This window comes from Clinocottus analis, unplaced genomic scaffold, assembly GCF_023055335.1.
Source record: "Clinocottus analis isolate CAN_PGR_092001 unplaced genomic scaffold, fCliAna1.0.p SCAF_18, whole genome shotgun sequence".
NCBI classification, from domain to species: domain Eukaryota; kingdom Metazoa; phylum Chordata; class Actinopteri; order Perciformes; family Cottidae; genus Clinocottus; species Clinocottus analis.
Window position 1 is genome coordinate 15,701,369 of NW_027175909.1, and position 25,000 is coordinate 15,726,368.

Sequence of the window (25,000 nt, forward strand, 5' to 3'; positions counted from 1 at the left end):
TGTGTGTGTGTGTGTGTCTCTGGGGCGTGTGTGGGGCAGAACACACATTTGTTTGTGCAGTGATCCGGCTCGGCCTGCCTCCTCCATAACAAGCTGAGAGCTGGATGATTGACAGCTGAGTGTGTGCAGCTGTTTATTGATCATTTGTTGTTTTTTAAATCATTACAGCTTTTGAATCTCACACTAAATGATAAAACTAAATGCACGTCATGTGTAAACGTGGTAAAGTACGTTATCAATATGTAATATTGATCCACGTATGAACCAGGAAGTAGAAACCTGGAGCTTCCTTATCCAGCTTCTTCCTGCAGCTTCTTCCTGCAGCTTCTTCCTGCAGCTTCCTCTTGCAGCTTCTTCCTGCAGCTTCTTCCTGCAGCTTCTTCCTGCAGCTTCTTCCTGCAGCTTCCTCTTGCAGCTTCCTCTTGCAGCTTCTTCCTGCAGCTTCTTCCTGCAGCTTCTTCCTGCAGCTTCTTCCTGCATCTTCCTCCTGCATCTTCCTCCTGCATCTTCCTCCTGCAGCTTCCTTATCCAGCTTCTTCCTGCAGCTTCTTCCTGCAGCTTCTTCCTGCAGCTTCTTCCTGCAGCTGCAGTGTTTTCTGGCTGAGCAGCCTCCATTCTAACTCTTCAATATTAAAGCAGCCGCCGCCGCGTCTATTAATAGTGCGTGCACATAAAAATAGATCACGTTTCATGAGGTCTTCGTTTCACTCAGTCAGAATCCTTCACACTCACTTCCTGTTTGAGTGAATAACAACTCATGAATTGAGGAAAGAAAACTACCCATAAATAACGTGATAGTTTTACGTTTTTGTTTGTTTGTTTAATTTGACTAAAGAAAACTAATAACAGACATTTATTAAAAAGCACATCTTCAACATGAGGAAGAGAAGCTTCTCACCTTTATAGTTTGTAGTGACCTGCTGCAAAACCAGGCAAACAGGCAAAAACCAAGATGGCGACTGACAAAACCAAGATGGCGACGGTCAGAAAGCAAGATGGCGATGGCCAAAAACCGAGCTATATATCTATATATATTTGGTGCAGGACGTTTTCCTCAGACAGCTGATTGTCTCAGTATTCGGTCCTCATCCGTCTCTCAGGATGAATCTCTGGCGCCCGGATGATGAACTCCCGCTCTGACGGCGTCTCTCTGATCGACTCTCGCGGCTTCACTCAACATTAGTGTTCCTCGTCGTCACCACGCTCGCCGCCGGCGAGAAGGTTAATCTGAGAGCCGGGCTTTGATGTGGATGTTCCCGCTGAGCGGAGTCGGCTCGAGTGAAGAGAAACGACAGTAACGAGGCGGCTCGGAGCCTCGAAGCGGACGAGAAACCGCCGCTGCTCGTGTCCATCTGTCGGCGTTCACCTGCAGGAGAAACCGCGCTGAAGTTTAAAGGCTAAAATACGTCTTGAGGTTATTGGTGAAGCTAACCTCAGGTTAGGACACTTCACCACACAACGCACGGTCCAGATGCAACACCTTAAGGTATTCAGACTTCGCGGCTTTCTGTCGGCCTCCATCCCGTCAGCTTCCTGTCAGGACGGCCGTTAAAACCAGCAGCACCAGTGCACCCATTAACCACCCAGATGGAGTCGTCTTTACATCAGCCCAAATCTCTTTTAATCTCTTTTTATTGGAGCTCTTCTGCTTTATTGGATGAAACAAAAGTGTATTAATCAGAACTGGTGAATCTCAACATCTGGCACTTTTATTACCTTGTTGACTCGTCTGGAGGTCTCGAGTCTACGAGCCGGACTGAAGGACGACTAAACGTCTGGAGGTCTAGAGTCTACGATCCGGACTGAAGGACGACTAAACGTCTGGTCTAGAGTCTACGAGCTGGAGTGAAGGACGGCTAAACGTCTGGAGATCTAGACTCTACGAGCCGGACTGAAGGACGACTAAACGTCTGGTCTAGAGTCTACGAGCTGGAGTAAAGGACGGCTAAACGTCTGGAGGTCTAGAGTCTACGAGCTGGAGTGAAGGACGGCTAAACGTCTGGAGGTCTAGAGTCTACGAGCCGGACTGAAGGACGACTAAACGTCTGGAGGTCTAGAGTCTACGATCCGGAGTGAAGGACGACTAAACGTCTGGTCTAGAGTCTACGAGCTGGAGTGAAGGATGGCTAAACGTCTGGAGGTCTAGAGTCTACGAGCTGGAGTGAAGGACGGCTAAACGTCTGGAGGTCTAGAGTCTACGAGCCGGACTGAAGGACGGCTAAACATCTAGTCTGGAGTCAATGAGTCGGTCTGAAGGACGGCTAAACGTCTAGAGTCTCTGGAATAAAGTTGATGAAAGATCTTCTTCAGACTTGAAAGTGGAAATAGAAGGTTTAAATATGTAAGTTCTGGAGGTCCATCAGTCCAACAAACACGGGACCTTCAACCAGGAGACCGGCGGTCGAGTCCCAAAGTGTCGTATATGTGACGCACCGTCCTGAAAAAGACAGAAGCAGACATCTTCCTCATTATTTAGTAGTTTTGTAGCTTGTAGTCTTTTCCTGAATGAAGAACTAATGGGTTTCATATCAGCATGCCCCCCCTCCCCCCCGCCCCTCTTCAAGGCCACTACAGCCTGGACGTGTGTTGAAGAACCAGAACAGAGAATCCTCCAGCGGACGAGTCGACAGAACAATCTTGTTCGTCGTTGTGAAACCGAGACAAGACGAGGAGAGAGAGAAGGTCACGGCCGTGTTTCTTCCTCTAGTGAGGGGGGCGGAGCCTAATGGTCCTCTCCTTGCTCTCGTCTGGAGGCGTTGGCGTCCTCATCCGGTCGCTGCCTCACCAGCGAGGTTTCCCCACAATGACGGATGCTCCTCACCGCGAAGCTTCTTCCGTCTATTAAAAATACATAAGTCTGAATGTCTTGGAGCTGGAATCGTTGTCTGTGGAACGTAAAGCTAATAGTTTACCGTCAACATTCCTGAGAGGCTCGTAAACTTAAAAAGCTCCGATGTGAAACGAAGCGGCCGCTTCGTGGATACGCAGGTTTATGTTTGTGGACGTCGTTCCATCCTCGTTTCTGTGTTTAGACGTTTATGAACGAATGGATTCGTCACAGAAGAAACATAACTGCATTATTCATAAATCCTGACTTGTGACTCGACGATAAAAAGTTACAATGTCACTCCTGCTCATCCCTCCACACCTCATACTGAAATACACTTTCACATAACACTTACATTCCATGCACTTTGTTTTAACTTTAATTTGTATATTTTACTGCAGATTTCATCGTAAATATTCATGCTCCAATGTATTGCACTCCGTCTATTGTTAAATGTTCATTGTTATTTGTTAAACCCCCCCGTCAAGACAAATTCCTTGTACGTGAAAGCTCACGAGGCAACAAATGTTCTGAGTCTGGGAAACGGATAAAGTTCTGAGGGTTTGTGAGATTCAGTTTATACCAAGAGAAACTTAACGCTTAATCCCCTTTTCATAAGAAATAAAATGTACTTATTGATTATTGAGTAGTAATTCTGAGACCTTTTCTGATTGGTCACGTTCTGCAATATGTGTTACTGGTCAATACATTGTAGCCCAAAACCTGCTGAGGATGTAAAATACTGGAGTTTAGTTCGCGTTCAACGTGAAGATTTTAAAAAGTACGAGATAAACAAAACACGAAAAAGAGGAGTAACTTCATCAAATGAGCCGCTGGATGAGGACCAATCAAAACTCACAACTGTGGAATATAATTTCTTGGTCTGTTACATGAAGTTAGCCCACAGATCGCAGGAAGTTAAGAGAGAACCATTTACTCCATTTTGAAATGGTTGAAAACAGGAAAGAAGCAACGTGTCGACACAAAGAAGCAGCATTGATATCCTAAAGAAACCATAAAGGGACCGAGAGAGATGATGATGATGATGATGATGATGATGATGATGATGATGATAAAGATGATGAGTGAAGTGAGCTCATGAATAAGACGTGACGCTCCAACGGACCTGGACGCTCAAGACGAAGTGAGGACCAGCAGACGGTGAGGCGGAGGCATCGGCATCGCTGTGAATAACGCGTGAATCAGCCTGATGATGCGTTCAATGTCCCCGTCAGACGTTACGGTACTGTGACGAGGCTTTCAAGCACCTGTCGCCAAGGAGCAGAATGTCACGAATGCTTCATGGTTTACTTCCATCAGAATGTTTGAAACCTGACGCGGAAACAGGAAGTCCTTCACATGAAAGCAACAATCTGTTGGGGGGAAAACTATTCAAATGATTTTTTTCACGATGTATTTCCAGTTTCTTTCTGATGCAGCTCCCTTCACACTCACAGTGGCACCTGGGCGGCGGTGTCGGGTGTCAGGTGTCAGGTGTGTGATGAGGTTGTTCTGAAAGCAGGCGTGAAAGAGAAAACCTCGAACGAGTCCTGAGCGTCTCTTTTAGCCCACTTCCTGTCCCGATGAGCTGCTCGCTGCAGAGATTCAATTATTACTTCTCTCTGATCAAGTCTACAGACGGAGGAGTCTTCCACCGTCAGCAGCACGAGTTCTCAGGAGGCGCACACACACACACACACACACACACACCTTGCACTCAGGCGTGTCAGTCTAATTAACATGTAGACGTCTGTATTAGGCTGAAGGCAGCCGGGCTCTTTTCTCATTACGGAGCGCTCAGGTTGAATCACTGTTTGGAATCACTTCACCTTCTCTGCCAGCGATTAATCACGTCTGACGCCGTTAAACAGCTCGTCTCGTTCCCCCTTCTCTTTTTGAGCCTGTCGTTCTGCGAGGAGGAAAATGAGGCGAGAAATAAACGAGGTGTGACGTGAGACTGTGACGTCATGCTGCATTGATACGTGGTTACATTATGTCACACTGATACTTTACACTGATGCTTTACACTGTTGCTTTACACTGTTGCTTTACATTGTTGCTGTATACTGATGCTTTATACTGTTGCTTTACACTGTTGCTTTACACTGTTACTTTACACTGATGCTTTACACTGTTGCTTTACACTGTTACTTTACACTGATGCTTTACACTGTTACTTTACACTGTTACTTTACACTGATACTTTACATTGATGCTTTACATTGATGCTTTACATTGTTGCTTTACACTGTTACTTTACACTGTTGCTTTACACTGTTACTTTACACTGATGCTTTACACTGTTGCTTTACACTGTTACTTTACATTGATGCTTTACATTGTTGCTTTACACTGTTACTTTACACTGTTGCTTTACACTGTTACTTTACACTGATGCTTTACACTGTTGCTTTACACTGTTGCTTTACACTGATGCTTTACACTGTTGCTTTACACTGTTACTTTACACTGTTACTTTACACTGTTACTTTACACTGTTACTTTACACTAGTACTTTACACTGGTACTTTACATTGTTGCTTTATACTTTTATTTTACACTGTTACACTGTTGCTGCTCTACGTTGTTGCGCTACGTTGTTGCGCTACGTTGTTGCGCTACGTTGTTGCGCTACGTTGTTGCGCTACATTGTTGCGCTACGAGGCAGATATGAAATGTGTTTAAGAAAGATCTTTTCTGTATCTCTGCTTTACAGAAACGTACGATGTCGCTTCTGCAAAATGAATCTTTTTTTTCTTCAGTGTATTTTCATACTTCTGTACTTTTACGTGTGTTGGGTCTTGAACGCAGCACTGGAGCTGCTGTCGGTGCGTCTCTACAGCGTTTATCTCCAGTTGGAGGAGGAGGAACCGATTCTCCTCAACAATTCCCAACCGTGATGGAGGGAGACAGATGGAGAGGCAGACAGACGTTTATATCTGCAGAGCCAGAGACACACAACCACACACTCTGACAAGCAGACGAGTCCACACACTCGCTGCTGTTTGAGGAGGTTTCCCTCCGTCTGCGGGTGATGTTCTCGCCTCATTATCCAGTTTGTAGTCCAGAGAGGACGATGTACTAACGAGCACACGGGTCTGAGTAGAGAACACTGAGACTACAGAGGACCAGGACTACACTGAGACTGCAGAGGACCAGGACTACACTGAGACTGCAGAGGACCAGGACTACACTGAGACTGCAGAGGACCAGGACTACACTGGGATGATAAGCAGTGTGATGACAAAGTGTCTTAACTTCCACTAAACAGGATCAGTCCGCTAAGCTGTGAGCAGCTCCTGACCTCCAGAGGCCACGCCCGCTAAGCCGCCCGTAATTACAGCCTGAGCTCTGGCTGATTGGTGTGTGTGTGTGTGTGTGTGTGTGTGTGTGTGTGTAGGAGGTTCATCTCTGCGTCACACACCTGAGCATTTGTGCGTTTCGTGGATATAAATACTAACGACAGCAGTATTTGTGTAACCGTGACTCATGTTTGTGAGTCTTTTTTTTTCGCCCACTCGACAGAGCGAACACGATTTCAGTGGAAAAAAAAAAAAACGGTTTCAGAATGAAAGGAAGTGACGATGATGAAGAGATGCTGGTTGTTGTTGTTTATCTATTTTCTGCCTTCGCTCTAAGAATTGACGGCGTGGTCAGGAACCGCTGACTCAACACGGACGCTGTGACTCAGGATTCGGACATTTGTGATTCATGACGCGGTGCTTTGCTCATCCAGGAGCTACGAGCAGGTAGAACCCGGCCCGTAAAGGAGAACCTTCTAGACCTCATGGACCAGGAGAACGCGTCTCTGGTTCATGAGGTCTAGAAGGTTCTCCTCTACGAGCCGGTAGAACTCGTCTCCGAGAGGAGAACCTTCTAGACCTCATGAACCAGGAGAACGCGTCTCTGGTTCATGAGGTCTGAAAGGTTCTCCTCTACGAGCAGGTAGAACTTGGCCTGTAGAGGAGAACCTTCCAGACCTGATGGACCAGGAGAACGTGTCTCCGGACCATGAGGTCTTGAAGGTTCTCCTCTACGAGCAGGTACAACTCCTCTCCTAAAGGAGAACCTTCTAGACCTCATGGACCATGAGAATGCGTCTCTGGTCCATAAGGTTTAGAAGGTTCTCCTCTACGAGCTACAGGATTTCCCAAAAATGACCCCTTGATCGCTCCCAGAGTTTTGGATCTGTATTGTTGGGTTCCTTCCTTCCGTCACAGAGGAACACTGCATGTCTTTAGAAAGATTAGGACCTGGAGCATCTAAATATGCAATAATAATCACAATAAACACAAGCACTGACGTGTGAGGAAGCATATTCAGTCCAAAAAAGCCAGTTTATCGGTTCAGAAATTGTAAAATGGCGTTGATCTGTTTCTTGGTCCCGCAGATATTATGATATTGATCATTAGACTCTCAGGTATTGTTATTATACAGAGTATTATAATAACTCATGAATCAGAGAACTGGTCCCTTTGAACACTAATTGGTTCTTGAAGTCTGTTTTAATTGACCCTTCCTCCTCATCCTCATCTTCCTCATTGGTCTAAACCTGCGTGTTGCCTGGTAACTAATCACTCTTCATCATCCTCATCACTAATTCAGCAGCGATGCAGGTCTAATACCTTTTGCGTAACACTCGTCGTGTCGTCCTGCATCGTTTTGAGGTCCGTTCCGGTTGTTGTTGTTGTTCCCGTTGGACTCCCATGGTGCATTGCGGCCGCATTTCCCTCCTGGAGAGCTGCCACTGCGTTTCCTTCTATGAGTGATGGCGCTGGGAGACGCTGCTGCCAGTAGTCCAGTCAGGAGCTGACGGTGACGGATGAGGTGGAGCGACGAGCCCCGAGGGCTCCGTGTGAACCGGTTCCTCTCACCGGCCCAGTACAGTGGCGGACTGGGACTGCTGGGAGGCATCTACCATAGCCTCTCGTTACCCAGGAAACACTGAGGAAACTATTTGAAGATCATTTTACAACTAATTATTGTTTGAAAACGGAACGATTCACAAGCTCTTGTCCAAAATCTATTAGCACTGGTTTAGTAGCACTGGTTTAGTCCATTGTTCACTGGTTTGGTAGCACTTATTTGGTCCATTGTTCACTGGTTTGGTAGCACTGGTTTAGTAGCACTTGTTTGATCCATTGTTCACTGGTTTAGTAGCACTTGTTTGATCCATTGTTCACTGGTTTAGTAGCACTGGTTTAGTCCGTTGTTCACTGGTTTAGTAGCACTGGTTTGATCTATTTTTCACTGCTTAGTTGGCACTAATTTTGTCCAACATGTGCTGGTTACTAAGTACTGGTCTGGTCCTGTACTCACTGGTGGTTTTACACTGGTTTGGTTCATCCTGAAACAGAGCAACATTGGAGGGATTTGTTCACTTAAATCCCAAACGCTCTGGTTTGGGCCAGTATTCACTGGGTTTTATCTTGTACCCACTAGTCTCTGAGCCCAGTATGCCCCAGTATGCCCAGTATCTTTACTCTCTTCAGTCTGACGTTCGCTGGAGTTCTTTGGTTCTTTGGCAGCAACAAAGTGAACATTGGAGCTCTGAGTCTTTCCAGATGTATTGAGCTGCTTTCCTCTCGTTAGTGGAATATAGTCTGCAGTCTTAGTTTAGTCCAGTTCTCTCTGATGTTCACTGTGGTCACAAACCTTCTGATGGTTTGCTCCATTATTCACTGGTTTAGTAGCACTGGTTTAGTCCAGTTCAGATATCTCGAGTGTCTCGATGAGTCACGAACGTCAAAGTGATTAAACGTTGCGACTTTATGTTTACAGCTTTGTGTGTTTCTGTCTGAACACGCGATCACAGCCGCCGCCACGCGTCACGTGATCGTCACGCCGTGACGTCATCATAGACGCCGATACGGCTACACACGTATAGACGCTCACACACACACACACACACACACACACACAACCCCCACCGAAACCAGCGAGCGTCCCTGATTGGCTAAGGGAGGAGGCCTGGCATTGCAGAGCTGAGTGAGAGTAAAATGAGGGAGGGCAGGGGGTTGTCTCTTCACACACGCACACACACACACACACACACACACACGTTCTAACACACACATTCTAACACACATGATGTTTGCTCTCAGGCCATCTATCCCCGTTTTGTGTCGTGCAATCTGTTTTGGCTGACGTCTGTGCCACACTGCGGCTCAGTTCAACGATGCTCTGCACACACACACACACACACACACACACACACACTCTCAGACTGACTCTCGAGCAGCAGTCGGGCGTCTTTCCCAGCTTTCTTCTTGGCCGCCTGTGCGTCAGCGCCTCGTGCGTCAGATGTGTGATTCTTCTCTCTCTCCGTTAGCTGTCGGGTTCGTCTGCCGGCAGCTTCTGCACGATGTTCGCCGGCTCACAGACTTTCGCCGTTGATCCCGGCGGTTGAGCCGATCCAGATGGGACGACGGGCTCAGATGCGATGCGGCAGAGAGGCTCTGACACTCTGACACCTGATGCGCACACATGCTCGCAGAGATCTGCAGATTGCGTCACGCAAACCTCAAAGCTCCGGTTTAAGGACGAGTCCTTACGCCCTTCGTCTACAACCGCAGTCATATGTCACAGCGTGTCTTCATCTTATAGGCCAGTCCCGAAGCCTGAAATGTCAAGTGCAAAGATCTGTTCATAGATCAGCTCCACGCTGCCAAACCTTCAGGTCGTCCCCGTCTATAACTCTTGGCGCCGGAGGTTTGGCTTGTTTCTGGGCAGGAAACTCCGGTTTCATCCTTCACTCCTACTCGTCACACCTCCACGCCAACGCGCCTCGTCAGACCGTCCTGAACCCCAACGCACCGGACTACACACCCAATTTACACCCGAAACCAATGACGGTACACTTCTTATCTTCAGTGTATAGACAGATCCTAAAACCTGTATACAGACTAGTTCTACTCTGTTATGTTAAGACATGTAGGGTCCAGGTGATGCATCGCTCCTACCGCTCACATTGTGGTTAATAGGCCATGAAACGCTCCCTTTAAAGACCTCAACCCTAAACCACAAAGTCCCCACGAACCCTTTCACCTCACACAACCAGTCTCCAGGCTTTAGATCAGTCCAACGTCCAGTACCACAAGCCCAGACAAATATCAAAGCCCCAGTTCACCCCCCAGTCCGACATACTTCTACTTCCAGTTCATAAACCAGACCTCTCCTGGGACACAATGTTCCCGTTTACAAGCCGGTCCTGAATGAGTCAGTTCTACACCCCCAACCCTCCAGTTCATAGACCAGTCCTTCTACTGTTCTACATATCCAACGTGTCGACTGTTCCTACACCTCATGTCCTGTTTTTAAACCTGCATTACACCCCGAACCAACGTTTGGCGAGCAACCGTCTGTCCTTCATACTCCAGACCCTCCAGACTGAAGCCCCCAAACATTCTTCATCTGGAAGGAATAAAAAAGTTCAGGGAGAAGAAAGTTTGTCGGTTAGTTGTTTTCCTTCCCGTCAACCCTCAAAGACGAGAGCTGGCGCATAATGAGCATTGCAGTATTTCAATATTTTAGTATTTGACAGCCTTTAGAAATACCTGCCGAGTAGAAGAGCAGCGACATTCACAGCTGCAGACTCTCGGCCACGAAGAGGGAGTTTTAGTTGAGCTCCTTATTCCCAGTTAGAGAACAATGTTCTGGGAGTTTAGGGTTGGGTTCCTCAGATGTGTCACGAGATGCTTTGTCTTCTCTCTTTGCTTTGGTTCTACTCTCATTCGCTGGGTGGATCTGGTTTTAAATGATGTTTGAAGAGGCATTAAAGCGTCTCAGGTTCCACTCGCAGGACGCCGTCTAATCACAAGAGGTGTTTCCTTCCACGGCCGCGAGTGTAATCATTACACTTCATCACAATCCTGCAGCTTAAACCCAGCGCCGCCGCGCCGCCTCTAATAACGCAGCCATAAATATATTTATGGCAAATATAATCAGGGGGCACGGAGACGGAGGAGGGGAGAAGCAGGCGAGGAATTATGTTTCATCACGGAGGAATTAAAACCAGGAGAGGGGGAGAGGAGAGGGAGGACGGGAGTGTTGAGGGGATTCAAACACTTTGATTAAAAACGAGGAGCGGAGCAGGATGGATGCTCTGATCCAGTCCATGAGGTCATGACCGACCCGTCCTGAGCCTCATGGCGGGCCGATGACGACGACGGGGCCGAAGCTTTGGCCACGTTGTGATATAGAGACTGAAGCAAGAGGGAGAATGTCCGTCAGTCAGAGGTGTTGTTTGTTTGTTTGTTTTATTCAGTGAATCATCACAACACAACAAAGCCACAATGTTAACTACAAAACAGGAAGAGTGAAGGTTCAGGTAGAAGCATAATGCTCATAGATTCCTATCCTAAATTATTATTATCAATTAAATCAGATCATTAAATCGAAATAAAGAAGGAAAAAATATATATATAAATATATAGATCTGACAAACAATGGATGTGTGTGCTCATAGTAACCATAGTAACCAGCATTGTTCATGATGCGTATCGCTCGTTTCTGTAACCAGAAGTTGAATTTATAAATGTTTTATAAGTTGACCTCCACACTATAACATGAATATGGAAGTATAAGTGAGCAATAAGCCTTTTATATTTTCCCCTGCGGCTCTTTGAGGACTTAAAATAGCAATGAGTTTTTTACGTTGTTGTTTTCTAAATGTGACCTTTCCTCCGTGTCGGGCACGACGTCTTCACTGGTCGTTTCCTTCCAGACGGAAAAGACACTCCGGACGGAGAGAAGTGTGACGAAAGAGGAGGATAAACGACGGGAGGCGGGAGAAGCGAGGAGGGCGGGAGGGGTGGGGGGGGGAGTGAATGATTGAAATATGGAATAAGAGATAAATGAAAGAATGAATGGAACGGAGCGGAGAGAATACCGATGGAGATTTATGAATGAGGAGAGAAGACAAAAGAGAAGGAGGGAGGTGAAGAGGAGCAGGAAGAGGAGGAAGAGAAAGAGCGGGGTCACAGATTTGATTGATTTTTTGCGTTATCATGAAGTGGAGATTCATTCCAATGCGTTCCCTCGTCTCCTGCGACCCCTCGACCCAACGCTCATTAGCATAGAAACCACATTCCCCCTCTGCTGATTGGACCAGGGGCGACAAGACCAGGAAGTAAAGGAGTAAGTGTGTGTGTGTGTTTGCATGCACGGGTGCTTTGTGGACTCACACACACACGCACACATATGAGGGGGGCCCCCCTCGTATGTGTGCGCGTGTGTGTGTGTGTGATTTTGTGTGTGGTACACATCATCATAATAAGCAGAAGCATTTCCAATCAAAGCAGATAATTTTTTCTCTCGCTTGCCACCCGCCTCTTGTTTTGTGTGTGTGTGTGTGTCTGTGTGTGTGTGTGTGCGCTCGTGGGTGTGTTTCTTCATTAGTGGAGAAGCATTTGAATGCCCCCACGCACAAATATTTAGAAAAATGTCCAGATTACGCGGCGCTCCTCTCCGCCCACTCCTCCACCCGGGCGCCGACCCCAGAACACGAGCCTGCAAACATCCTGCGGCGGCACGCAGCTCATCATTCCTGCAGCTTTGTGTGAAAAGTGATAATATAGGAATCTAATCTCTCCCTCATTTGCTCTATTTTTCCTTCTGCTGTGGCTCGTAATGTTTCTCCTCTGGGCTCGGCGCGACCGGCAGCACACAGAACTGAACCGGCCCCATTCCAAAAGTACCCAGAAGACCGCCACAGAAACGGTTCGGTATGAGGTCTGTCTGATCCGCAGCCTCCGTGGTTGAGCTCTGGTTTGATTTAGGGAACTCAAACCCGTTGTTTAAGGTCGGAGAAAGACGGCGGCCGTGGTTAAAAGACACCAATGTAGACTGTCGATCGCAGATGAGGACGTGAGCGACGATCTTCTGGATCTGGTTCGTGTACTTTGTGGACCCGACTTTCCCGACGTCGGCCCAGAGCGTTGTGCACCTTCTTTTGCTTCTACCTCTGCCTTTGAGACACAGCAGAGCTTTCCCAACACTTCCTGGTGTTATTATCACACATTTTGGGCCCTTCATGTGGGATGTAATGCCCCGTTGTACCGTTGAAATGTATGAAACAATCGTGGTTTTGTGAAGGTGCTACAGCCACCGAGTTCGGCTCAGGAGCAACGTCATGTTTGGGCTTCAAATGCATCTATACTCTAAATATAATATGTACAGAAACAAGGGGAGGTTGCTTTTATTAGTACCAGGCAGGTGGACTTGGTTTGCAATAATACGTAACAAGAAAACATCAAACATGTTGGCACACCAGCCTCATACCGGGTTGATGGAACGTGAACGGTCCTTTAGAAAGTTCATATATACAATACAACACATTATAACATATTTTTTGTCATAATTCATCAATGGAAGTAATTCACAGACCAGATTCCGCACTTGAATATTTGGGATCTTGTCAAACGACAAGATGCTTCATGAATTATTAACATTTGAACAGTTGAACCAGAACGTCTGACATCTCAATTACCCGTTTACCAGCTGGGTCCACCTACAAGCTGCAACCCTGTGAAAACCTCTTCAATGAGGAGGAGGAGGAGGAGGAGGAGGAGGCAGTTTAGAGGGACTTGACATGTGAGACTGGACTGTAAAGTAGGGGATTCATGTTAATGCTGTCACAAATCAATAGATTCTGTTTTTCCACATTGGATTTAAATATGTAGGAGACATTGATCGCCTCTTTGCGGTGTTTTTTTTTGGAGATTTTATGGTGCATCTCTTTGTTCCAGATGGAAACATCTCAAGTATCGGATGGATTGCCATGAGAGTTATTCCATATATTCAGGTTCCCCAGAGGATGAATCCTAGACCGCTCTGGTGACCGCCTGACCGTTCCTCTAGCGCCACCGTGAGGCCGATTTAAAATGAATTTACATGACGTCTACCTCGTGGATTCTCGTGTGTTCAGACGTTCATGCTCCCTTTAGTGTGAGGACTGTGAGGACTTTTCATTTAGCGCCACCAACAGGTCAACGTTTTCATGTGTGCATGTAAATACTTTTGATTCATCATCAAATTAACAGGTAAAAGTTGCAGAACTAGACTATTACGACTATTTAGGCTCTTATTTTGAAAGGGCAGTAACGTCATTGTTGAGCTCTGATCCTTTTAATCTCATCAAACAGGAATTTAAACTGTGGACGGGTTGTTTCTGTCGTAATAAATGAGACTTACATAAAGATCTACTCCTGAGCCGATAACGAGTTCAAATGTCTTAGCACTGGAGTGTTTTAATATAAAAGGATATCCTTTTCCTGAATTGACTTAATTAAATTCAGAATGAAATCTCTGGCTGACTGTTTTCCACGCTGCGTTTCTTAAACTGCGGCTCACGGCCCAGACAGAGGTCACGGACTCGGCGTCTGGAGGGTCGACCTTCAGAGAGGAAACCGGTTTGTCTCAATTAGTCTTTGTCCCAGAGAGAGAAACCACTTCCCTCTCATCTGGGTCCCAAGCTGGAAACGCCTGAAATCCTCAGAATTACCCATAATCCTTTATTCCTTGGAGCGTTTGCCCTTTGCTTCGACCCGCCTCGGAGCAGTCGAAGAGTTGCGGTCTGAAAATGGGAAATCTGCTTCTTGAAAAACTCTCTTTCTGTCTGAATGATTGACAACTTAAACTTTTATACCCAAAGATTACTTTCAGTTTGAGAGGTGTTTTTTTGTATTGTAGTTTTACAGTACTTGTACCTCATTGCCCCGCAGACACTGACCTGGAGTCAGTTAAGTTTGTGTCTGTTAGATGGAGTCAGAACAGCTTGGAAGGTTCCCTTCTCCACAGGTTTTACATGATCAATAAAGCTGTAAAACTAACTCTGACTAAGATGTGGAGGGTAAAATACTGAATGAGACCAAAGAAACTCCGACCGTCTCTAAACCGGCCTCGTAAACACTTCCTGGTTGCCGGTTACCATCTCCCGCTACGACGCCTGCCCGGCTGCCCTTGAGTCCGCGCGCGTTAGCGCCGGTCAGGGAGTCGCACTCGCAGAGCGGAGTAGAGAGAGCGGAGTGGAGTTTTCCCTCCCGGGCGATCAATAACGTATCAAGAAATAAGTGAAGCGGCCGCAGCAGAGCGAGTGGCAGCCGAAGGTTGTGTGTTTATCGACCGCGGTCCGTTGAAGTGTTGAGCGACGAGAGCGAGTCCTGCTTCTGAGCAACGAGGACGAGTGCTGCTTCCAACAACTAACTGGTTTCTACTTCTTAATGGTTTTAATTAATCTATGCGTCTATTTTAATCCAGTAATCCGGTTTAGTTTTGCACTAGATGGTAGGATTCAACATATCAGCACCTCGTAAGGAGGTTATTTAAGCAATAAGGTACTAGATGCAGTACTGTATCCTCAATAATGTACAGTTCTAGGGTGTTGTTACGCGTACAGGACATTATGGCTCAATACAGTACACCCCGTGACTCTCAACCAATCAGAATGCTTGATTTCATCTACCCGTATTATATTGTGAGTTAAAGAGCTTATTGGTCACAGCCTCAGTCTGTAGACGTCCAGCAACACAAAGACTCATGAGGAGTCTTTGTGTTTGTCTCCTGGTGGATATGAGTCCAGTATTCTCTCTCTTTTAGCTCAGTTTTTGGTCTCCACCTCCTGATGGACGTAGCTGTCTCTTTATTTGCTTCAAACACTGAGCCAAACAGAAGGTGACAAAGGTTTTTTACATGTTTTTGTTTGTGTTTTCTGCAGCCGGGGCTGGAAACAAGGCGGGCTGGGCGTTCGGCCTCGGCCTGGAGAGGCTGGCCATGGTCCTGTACGGCATCCCGGACATCCGGCTGTTCTGGAGTCAGGACGAACGCTTCCTGAAGCAGTTCAGCGTGGAGGACATCCAGCAGCGCGTCGTCTTCCAGGTACAAACAGGAAGCAGGGAGCGAGTTTAAGACCTGATCCTGTTCTAGCTTAAGACCTGAATCTCTCACAGCTTCTGAGGGTTTATGTTCGTCGTCAAAGACTGTGTGTGTGTGTGTGTGTGTGTGTGTGTGTGTGTGTGTGTGTGTGTGTGTTCTAGCCTCTCAACCTCATGTTTAAAACATCTTGGCAGTGGGGGCAAACATCAGCCGGCACCACTCACTGTACCCGACCTCCATCAACACACACACGCACACACACACAAACACACACACACACACACAGTTGGGGGGGGGTCACACAGCGGTTACTCTGTCCCTGCTAAAGGTGTTTTTTTGTCAACTTGCGTCTTCGCTAATGAAGCACATTTCATGTGACTGTTGGAGGGCAGAGAGGAGAAGAAGAGAGGAAAGAAGGAAGGAAGGAAGGAAGGAAGGTAGAGCGCAAGTGGATGGAAACAAAAGACAATTAGAGACGTGAAGATAAAAGATTCATAGACGAACAAGACAAACTTAAAGGGATGAGAAGTGAGGATGAGAAAGAAGAAGAAATAAGAGATGAAAAGTACTAATTTTTAAAGAAAAAAAGTAAGGAAACAAAAATGAAACCTGAAAAACTATTTGAAGGAAGGAAGGAAATGAAGCAAGTGAAGGAAGGAAAGAAAGATAAAGAAGGAAAGAAAATAGGGAACACAATTGGGAAGGAGGGAGGAGAAAGATGGACGCAAACAGGATGAGACTCAAGGAAGAAAATAAAATAATGGAGCAAGATTGAAACGAGGGAAAGAAATAATGTAGGAAACAAGGAAAGAAAGAAGGAGGGGAAAAAAGACATCGATATGAGGATGAACCTCCGTGGAGTTGGTCCTCATCCTGTTAGCTTCACTGATGAACCCGGTTCCTCCAGAGGGACCAGGGGGGCACGGCTCATCTGCTGCCCAGGGTCAGAGCCCCTCTCCTGGGCAGAGACTCTCCACCTCTCCCCTAAAACCTCCGCAGCCCCCCTGGATCCAACGGTAATGAACTGTGACTGTGTGTGTGTGTCCATGTTTATCTACCACTACACACACACACACACACACACACACACACACACACCAGGGAGCTGGCCAGTGCCACTAAACTGATGGAGTTGAAGGAGCTCAGTAACACTCCATCTCTCCTCTGGTCGCCTCCTTTGTGTCAGTTAAGTGTTTTCTTCTCGTTTATCTTTACCTGCCTCGCCAACCGGCCGCCAACCGACCTGCTTACCTTTATATTGAAATATTAATACAATATGAAATATAATTAACTTAGTCCCACCTATCTATACCTCCTTCATGACCTACCTACCCAGTTACCTCCCTCCATTCCTACCAACCATCCACCTACCTATCTATCCATTCATTCATCTATCCATCCATCCATCCATCCACCTACCTATCTATCCATTCATTCATTCATCTATCCATCCATCCATCCATCCACCTACCTATCTATCCGTTCATCTATCCATCCATCCATCCACCTACCTACCTATCCATCCATTCATTCATCTATCCATCCATCCATCCACCTATCTATCCATTCATTCATCTATCCATCCATCCATCCACCTATCTATCCATTCATTCATTCATCTATCCATCCATCCATCCACCTACCTACCTATCCATCCATTCATTCATCTATCCATCCATCCATCCACCTATCTATCCATTCATTCATCTATCCATCCATCCATCCATCCACCTACCTATCTATCCGTTCATCTATCCATCCATCCATCCACCTACCTATCTATCCATCCACCTACCTCTCCATCCATCCATCCATCCATCCACCTATGCATCAATCCATCCATCCATCCATACACCTACCAATCCACCCGTCCATCCACCCACAGACCTCCTCCCTCCCCCACCCCCATCCTTAAACACAATACTTTATTTTAATGTATAAATACATGACGGATTATTATTTCTCTCCAGACAACATTAAAGGGAGAGACAAGAAGAAAAGGGAAACCGATGTGGACGTAGATCAACTTCTGTGTTTATTTACAGGATAATAAACGAGTCAGACGAGAGAAACCTCCGTCTGTCGCTGCATAAAACATCCGCTTTGTTCTGTCGTCTGATGAAGTTTTAATGTGTTATTGTCTTTGTGTTTTACCTTCTCTTCCCTCCTCATGCAGCTCTTCTTCTTTATTCTCTTCTTCTTCTTCTCCTTCTTCTGCCGCAATAGTAAAAACAAATTACTTATTTTACATAATGAGACATATTGGAGACTGGCTGCAGGAAACATACTTTTTATTGACATCTTCCATCATAAAAGTCTGAATTCTTTCCGGTAAATTAAATGAAATTTGGTTTAAAATATATATGAAAAAGTTGCAGAACTTCTGACTGCGTTTTCATTTCTGCGTCTTTGTTTCTGTCTCCTTAGCCCCTCAGTAAAGTCTCCTTCTCTGTCTCCTCAGCCCCTCAGTAAAGTCTCCTTCTCTGTCTCCTCAGCCCCTCAGTAAAGTCTCCTTCTCTGTCTCCTCAGCCCCTCAGTAAAGTCTCCTTCTCTGTCTCCTCAGCCCCTCAGTAAAGTCTCCTTCTCTGTCTCCTCAGCCCCTCAGTAAAGTCTCCTTCTCTGTCTCCTCAGCCCCTCAGTAAAGTCTCCTTCTCTGTCTCCTCAGCCCCTCAGTAAAGTCTCCTTCTCTGTCTCCTCAGCCCCTCAGTAAAGTCTCCTTCTCTGTCTCCTTAGCCCCTCAGTAAAGTCTCCTTCTTTGTCTCCTCAGCCCTTCAGTAAAGTCTCCTTCTCTGTCTCCTCAGCCCCTCAGTAAAGTCTCCTTCTCTGTCTCCTCAGCCCCTCAGTAAAGTCTCCTTCTCTGTCTCCTTAGCCCCTCAGTAAAGTCTCCTTCTCTGTCTCCTCAGCCCTTCAGTAAAGTCTCCTTCTCTGTCTCCTCAGCCCCTCAGTAAAGTCTTATTTTTGTCTCCTCAGCCCCTCATTAAAGTCTCCTTCTCTGTCTCCTCAGCCCCTCAGTAAAGTCTCCTTCTCTGTCTCCTCAGCCCCTCAGTAAAGTCTCCTTCTCTGTCTCCTCAGCCCCTCAGTAAAGTCTCCTTCTCTGTCTCCTCAGCCCCTCAGTAAGTTCCCTCCCCTCTTCAACCACATCTCCTTCTGGCTGCCGCAGACCGACGAGGACGAAGAGGACGAAGAGGACGGCTTCTCGGAGAACGACTTCTACGAGCTGGTTCGCTCCATCGCGGGAGACCTGGTGGAGAAAGTCTCACTGGTGGACCAGTTCACACACCCCGAGTAGGAACACACACACACACACAGACACACACACACATGCACACACACACACAGTTGTTCTTTGTGAACACCTTCAAGCTTGTTGTTGACATCTAATTTTTTAAGAAGTGTGTGTGTGTGTGTGTGTGTGTGTGTGTGTGTGTGTGTGTGTGTGTGTGTGTGTGTGTGTGTGTGTGTGTGTGTGTGTAAAGGGCAGCAGTGGGAGGTAGCTACCTTATGGCTAAAAAGTCCTTTTTCACATCACTGTGACTCTCTCTCACACACTCTCGACCTTGCACATTAGTGTGTGTGTGTGTGTGTGTGTGTGTGTGTGTGTGTGTGTGTGTGTGTGTGTGCGTGCAGCGAGGGCCCTGCAGTGCGTAAAAATGTCCAACACTATTCATCATTCAGCATTTTAATGTCTTTTTAAATGGCGACCTTTTTCCCACACACACACACACACACACACACACACACACACACACACTCAGACTGACTCTTGAGCTTCAGTCGGGCGTGTTTCCCATCTTTCTTCTCTCTCTTCTGGTCTCTCACCTCTTCACGTTATCGGGTCTTAATTTGACTTTGTGGTCGTTTGCTTTCAAAGTTTCATGGAAATCCGACGTGTCAGTTATTGTTGTTGTTCTCCGTGATGCCGCAAACAAACAAACAAACAAACAAACAAACACACAAACATGAATAACAGCAGGAACCTGAGGAGTAAGAACTCTCAGAGATCTTCCTTTGGCTCGATGTCACGTTGAGAAAGCGGGAAGACGAGTCTCTCCTTCAGCGCTGTTGGTCCTCACGTATCTACTTTATTATTATTATTAATACTAATATTATTATTATTCTATTAAGCCCCTGCTTGGATGATGTGAGTTCCATAATGTGCATTATGGCCGTAACTCGATCTGAACCCACTAAAGATGCCGGAAACGGAAACCTCTCAAATACATTTTGCCCTCCAAAGAACTAAAGTAGTAAAGATAATGGAGTGATGAACAAAGTGCCTCTCTCTCTCTCTCTCTCTCTCTCTCTCTCTCTCTCTCTCTCTCTCTCTCTCTCTCTGTCTCCCTCCCCCGGTGCTCTCTCGCCCGCCCTCCTGCTCATAAGCAGCATCCCGTTGAAACAAATCAAAGCCGGTGTCTCGATTCCCCACAAATCTGAATAGTATTGTCCGGGACTAACCTGATAAGCCAACAGAGCTGTCAATCAAGGTGACAGAGCCCGCCCCCTCACAAATTCGTAATTTTTCCATTTTTGAACCAAACGACACAGTTTTCTGACTGAAACTTCTTCCTAACAGGACAAGACTTTGTTTTATTGTGATTTTTGTTGCAGATTCTGATTCTTTAGGTCCTAATCTTTCTAAAAAGGTGTCTTATTGACGCTCCAGGAGGCATTTTTGGGGAATCTGGCTCATATCATGCTGGATGTTCATAGTTATGATCAAAATATCTTTTAAAAGTGATTTTTATTTTTTTATTTACAGTTTTCATTTTTTTCCCAAGACTTTGCTGAACAAATACAATAAACACAAGTATTGGGATTAATTTGGGGTTCAGAGAGCCGTCCCCGAGGGGGGAAGAACCAGGATGAAGGTCCACGGCACAATCATAAGCCCCCCCAAAAAATTATATTTATATGCACCAAAAAAATCTGCTTCTATTTCCTGTTTACTGAAAAACATTTTATCTGCTGCAGTTTTATTGCCTTCAACAAAAGAATCTGCAGCCCGGCAACCGAAACAAAGCTTCAGCTTCCTTTACTCTCCTCTTCCTCCACCTGTCAGTCTGTCATCACTTCATCTTCCTCACTCCCTCTCTGCAGGCTCAGCAGGAGACAGAGAGGCAGCTGCCCACCATAACTCAATGAATGATTTAACAGAGAGAGAGAGAGAGAGAGAGAGAGAGAGAGAGAGAAGAGAGAGAGAGAGAGAGAGAGAGAGAGAGAGAGAGAGAGAGAGAGAGAGAGACCACCTCTCCCAGATGAATAGGAAACAGATGACGAGAAGAGGGGGAGTCGTTAGATAGAGTATTACTGCTGCTGAGAGAGAGAGAGAGAGAGAGAGAGAGAGAGAGAGAGAGAGAGAGAGAGAGAGAGAGAGAGAGAGAGAGAGATGTCATTTTCCGGTGTGCAGGTTGCAGCGAGTTATTCGGCTGAATAATAGATGATTGTTTTTTGTTCCCACAACCAATCAGACGGAGGCGAAGCCGCCGTTTCAATACTTTCTGCCTCAGCTTCAGTCGTCCTCTCGTCCGATCAATCAGTCAGCGACTCCTCTGGTTGTATAGAAGTCTGTGCTTCATGTGTTAGAGCTGCATGCCGTAACAAACAGCTGATGAAAGTCATGTATGTGTTTTAAAGAAGAACATTTTGATCCTCAGTAATAATTGTTCTGCTCACAATTCACTCAATGAAACGTTTATGTTTTCAAATGACAAAAGACAGAGAACGTAACTTCTGTCAATACTGGTGATGATCCTAACCACACACACACACACATACACACACACACACACACACACACACACACACACACACACACACAGTTTATTTTGTCGTGTTTTCTAAATGGCACCTTAACTTTTCTCCAAATGTCAACATCATCTCATTCACTTCTTCAAAATGTCACCTTCTCATCTTCTCCACAGCTTTCTTCCTCCTCCTCTTCCTCCTCTTCCTTGTTTTCCTCCACCTTCTCCTCCTGCTCCTCCTCCTCCTCCTCCTCTTCCTCCTCCTCCTTTTACCCTGCAGAGTTAGCATATTAGCTTACTGCAGCTCCCCTGAGTGTCCTAATAGTGTGTGTTGGTATTCTACCATGTGTGCACCTCATGTGTTTGTGCATGTATTCTTTGTGTGTGTGTGTGTGTGTGTGTGTGTGTGTGTGTGTGTGCGCGTGTGCGTGTGTAGCAGTAATGTTTTATGGGCATTAGAGAGCTGGTGTATCAACAACAGACCAGATTTATATCAGCGAGCTCACCGGCTGCCACAGCCCCAAGGGCCTCTGGGTAATCTGGGTGTAATTGAGCATCGAGGTTACGGTGGCAGACACACACACACACATACACACACACACACACACTTTCACTCTCACTTCAGTTGATAAACACATCAGAGAGCAAAAAACATTCTCACACACACACAAGCTGAAGAACGTATGAATGTATCACAAACACACAAACTGAAATACACACAACTATTTATATTTTCTACATGAAATCAACAACAAAACAAAGAGAAACGTGTGTTCAGTGCTCATGAGCAAGAAGTGAATCAGTGGGATTCACACCTCCCGTGGGCGTGTCTTATCGAAGATGGGCGTGTCTTGTTGAAGGTGGGCGTGTCTAGTTGAAGGTGGGGCTTGTCTTATTGAAAGTGGGCGTGTCTTATTGAAGGTGGGCGTGTCTTATTGAAGGTGGGCGTGTCTTGTTGAAGGTGGGTGTGTCTTATTGAAGGTGGGCGTGTCTTGTTGAAGGCGGACGTGTCTTGTTGAAGGCGGGCGTGTCTTATTGAAGGTGGGCGTGTCTTATTGAAGGTGGGCGTGTCTTGTTGGAGGTGGGTGTGTCTTATTGAAGGTGGGCGTGTCTTATTGAAGGTGGGCGTGTCTTATTGAAGGTGGGCGTGGTGAATGTACACATACATATGTATAAAGCAACATTAGTGTGTTTGTACTGTGGGAGTTTATAATCATAATGATATTATTCAATATATCGCCTGCACAGTCACAGGACTCTCAGGCTTATTTTAGATGCACACATGTCGGTTATTTTTAACCCCAAAGAGAGAGCTGGCCTGCCTCTAAAGGGATGTGGCTCCTCCCCTTCCTGTTACCTGCAGGCGACACCTGCGCCTCCACAACACAAACACCGCAAATGTTCTCCGTCGGGTTCTTTTGTGCCGATTCATCGTGGCTCTTTGGAAAAGCAGCAGGAAACCAGATCCGTCTCCTCCTCCCGGTGCCTCGTGTCCTCCGGACTGACGACACACACACAAACACGCACGCACACACACACACACACACACACACTGATGAGCCGGTCGTGCCGCCGTCCCGCTGCCAATGTTCAGCGCACACACACCTTCTGTCCTGCCCCGGTGAATCATGCAGTCAGCAGCTTTGCTTGGGTCACTTGGGGTGAGGTGGGGGAGGAGGGGGGGCGAGAGGGGAGAGGGGGGGGGGCGAGGAGGGAGGGGGGGGGGATTTGCTGCTGTCACATAAAATCCACATCACTGCAGTTTTTGCTGTTTCACTGACTGAAAGGACAACTTCTTTGTTTCAGCAGCTTTCTGTTCCTGTAAGTCTCAGGGTTCTGGTTCAGGACACACTTCAGGGTTCTGGTCTGGGGTTCTGGTGGTCTAGTCTGATGTTCCGGTCCAGTGTTCTGGGGTTCTGTTCGTCACCATCTTGTTTGTGTTTGTCTTTGGGCTGATGAGAAGGACCAGAGGAGCTGTTGTGTAACCTGAATGATATAACTGAGCACCATGATGTCATCCATGATGTCATCTGTTGTGGTTAAAAAGATGGTCCCTCGCAGGCAAATGTGTCCCAATCGCTCTTACAGCTACAAGTCCTGTGGTTTGAATCTGACTTGAGATCCCACAAAATCCTGGATCAGGTGGCACTCAGTGATTCCACGACGCACAGACCGAGACCAGAGACTGGATGAAGCTTTTCTTGCTCCACGTCAACTTCATTCATAACACCAACAGGTATACAAATAAAACCGGGTTGGCTCCGGATTCCCCCCTGACGGCGAGCTGGATCACTCCACCGTCAGAACCAACTAACTTGTAAAACCCCAAAACATTTAGTGATGAACATGTTTTCGTGCAGACTAAAAGTCCCTCGCTCACACACCCCGTTCAGTTCCTGTTGCTCAACTTTGTTCTTGACATTTTAAGCGTTTTTCCTTGTGTCTGGGCTCCATTATCTAACTTCGGGGATCATAACAATGCTCCCCGCCCCCGACATGTCCTCGCCTCCCTTGCTCTGGCCTCCCTCGCTCTGCTACACAGCCGTTGGCACCGTCCCTGTTTACAGCTCAAGCCCCTGGTCTCGTCCTCTCTGGGTATGAGTTGGATTTCCTCTCCCACCACAGTTTTTGCTGACCGGACGTGTGGTGTGACCTCTTACACATTTCATCCTATTTCAGTGACACCACTCTGGTCATGCAAACACGATGATATAGCAACCATTTTCCTTCCGCACATCCATGATGTCGTCCAGGTGTGTGGAGAACTCCCGGGTCTTTGGTCCTCTTCCTGTCACCGCGTCGCAGGAATCCAACTGCTGCGAGGCGGCAGCCGGAGACGTGTTTTCTTTCTGGTGAACACTCTGGACCTCTTGAGGGATCCTCTCTGTTCCAAGAGCGTCCACACACACACACACACACACACACACACACACAAGCTCCATGTGGGCTTCAAGCGACTGTGTCCGTTCCAGAGAACAGGAAGTCAGCTGCCGCGAGGAAGCAAAAGAACGACGTGCGGCTCTGAGGCTTCTGCCTTCTCCGGAGCAACGGCTCCTCCAGGACCTCAGTCCTGAGGTTCTGGAGGTCCAGAACGCTTCTGGGCCTCATGGCCCACTGAAGAACTCTGTTCTTTCAGAAACTCGTTCTTCGTGGAACCGCTCGCCTTCCTCAGGTGTTGTTTCCTGGTTCCTTCCCCACCTCTCCATTCATCTTCTGGCTTTTAAAGCAACACCTTGTCTGATAACACGAGGACGTTAAGCACTGCAGCGGCCAACGGACACACACACACACACACACACACACACACACACACACGGACACACACTAACCTCCATCACTCAAAAACAGACTAAAACAGAGGTCGTCTGTGTCTGTGAAGCCAGAGATATCGATGGCTTTCACTCGCTAATGAAACGGTGTCACTCTGAGACAAGTCTCTCTCTCTCTCTCTCTCTCTCTCTCTCTCTCTCTCTCTCTCTCTCTCTCTCTCTCTCTCTCTCTCACACACTCATTTGTTTCTCTCATTTGTTTCTCTGTCAGAAATCAAAACACGTTT

General features: G+C 46.7%; 1 protein-coding gene and 1 long non-coding RNA gene across 2 annotated transcripts in view; one reads left to right on the top strand and one right to left on the bottom strand.

The window, feature by feature from the left end:
• fars2 (phenylalanyl-tRNA synthetase 2, mitochondrial) overlaps window positions 1-25,000 on the top strand; it is a 41,887-nt gene that overhangs the window by 13,310 nt on the left and 3,577 nt on the right. Inside the window, exons 8-9 of the mRNA XM_068581344.1 lie at window positions 15,543-15,703; window positions 18,807-18,985. Coding sequence (XP_068437445.1) covers window positions 15,543-15,703; window positions 18,807-18,985 — 340 coding nt within the window. The remainder of the gene's footprint in view (window positions 1-15,542; window positions 15,704-18,806; window positions 18,986-25,000) is intronic.
• LOC137788547 (uncharacterized) lies at window positions 2,317-7,697 on the bottom strand. The gene is made up of 2 exons (XR_011077764.1): window positions 7,453-7,697; window positions 2,317-2,437 (listed from the first exon to the last, which is right to left on the bottom strand). It is a non-coding gene; the product is annotated as an uncharacterized lncRNA (long non-coding RNA).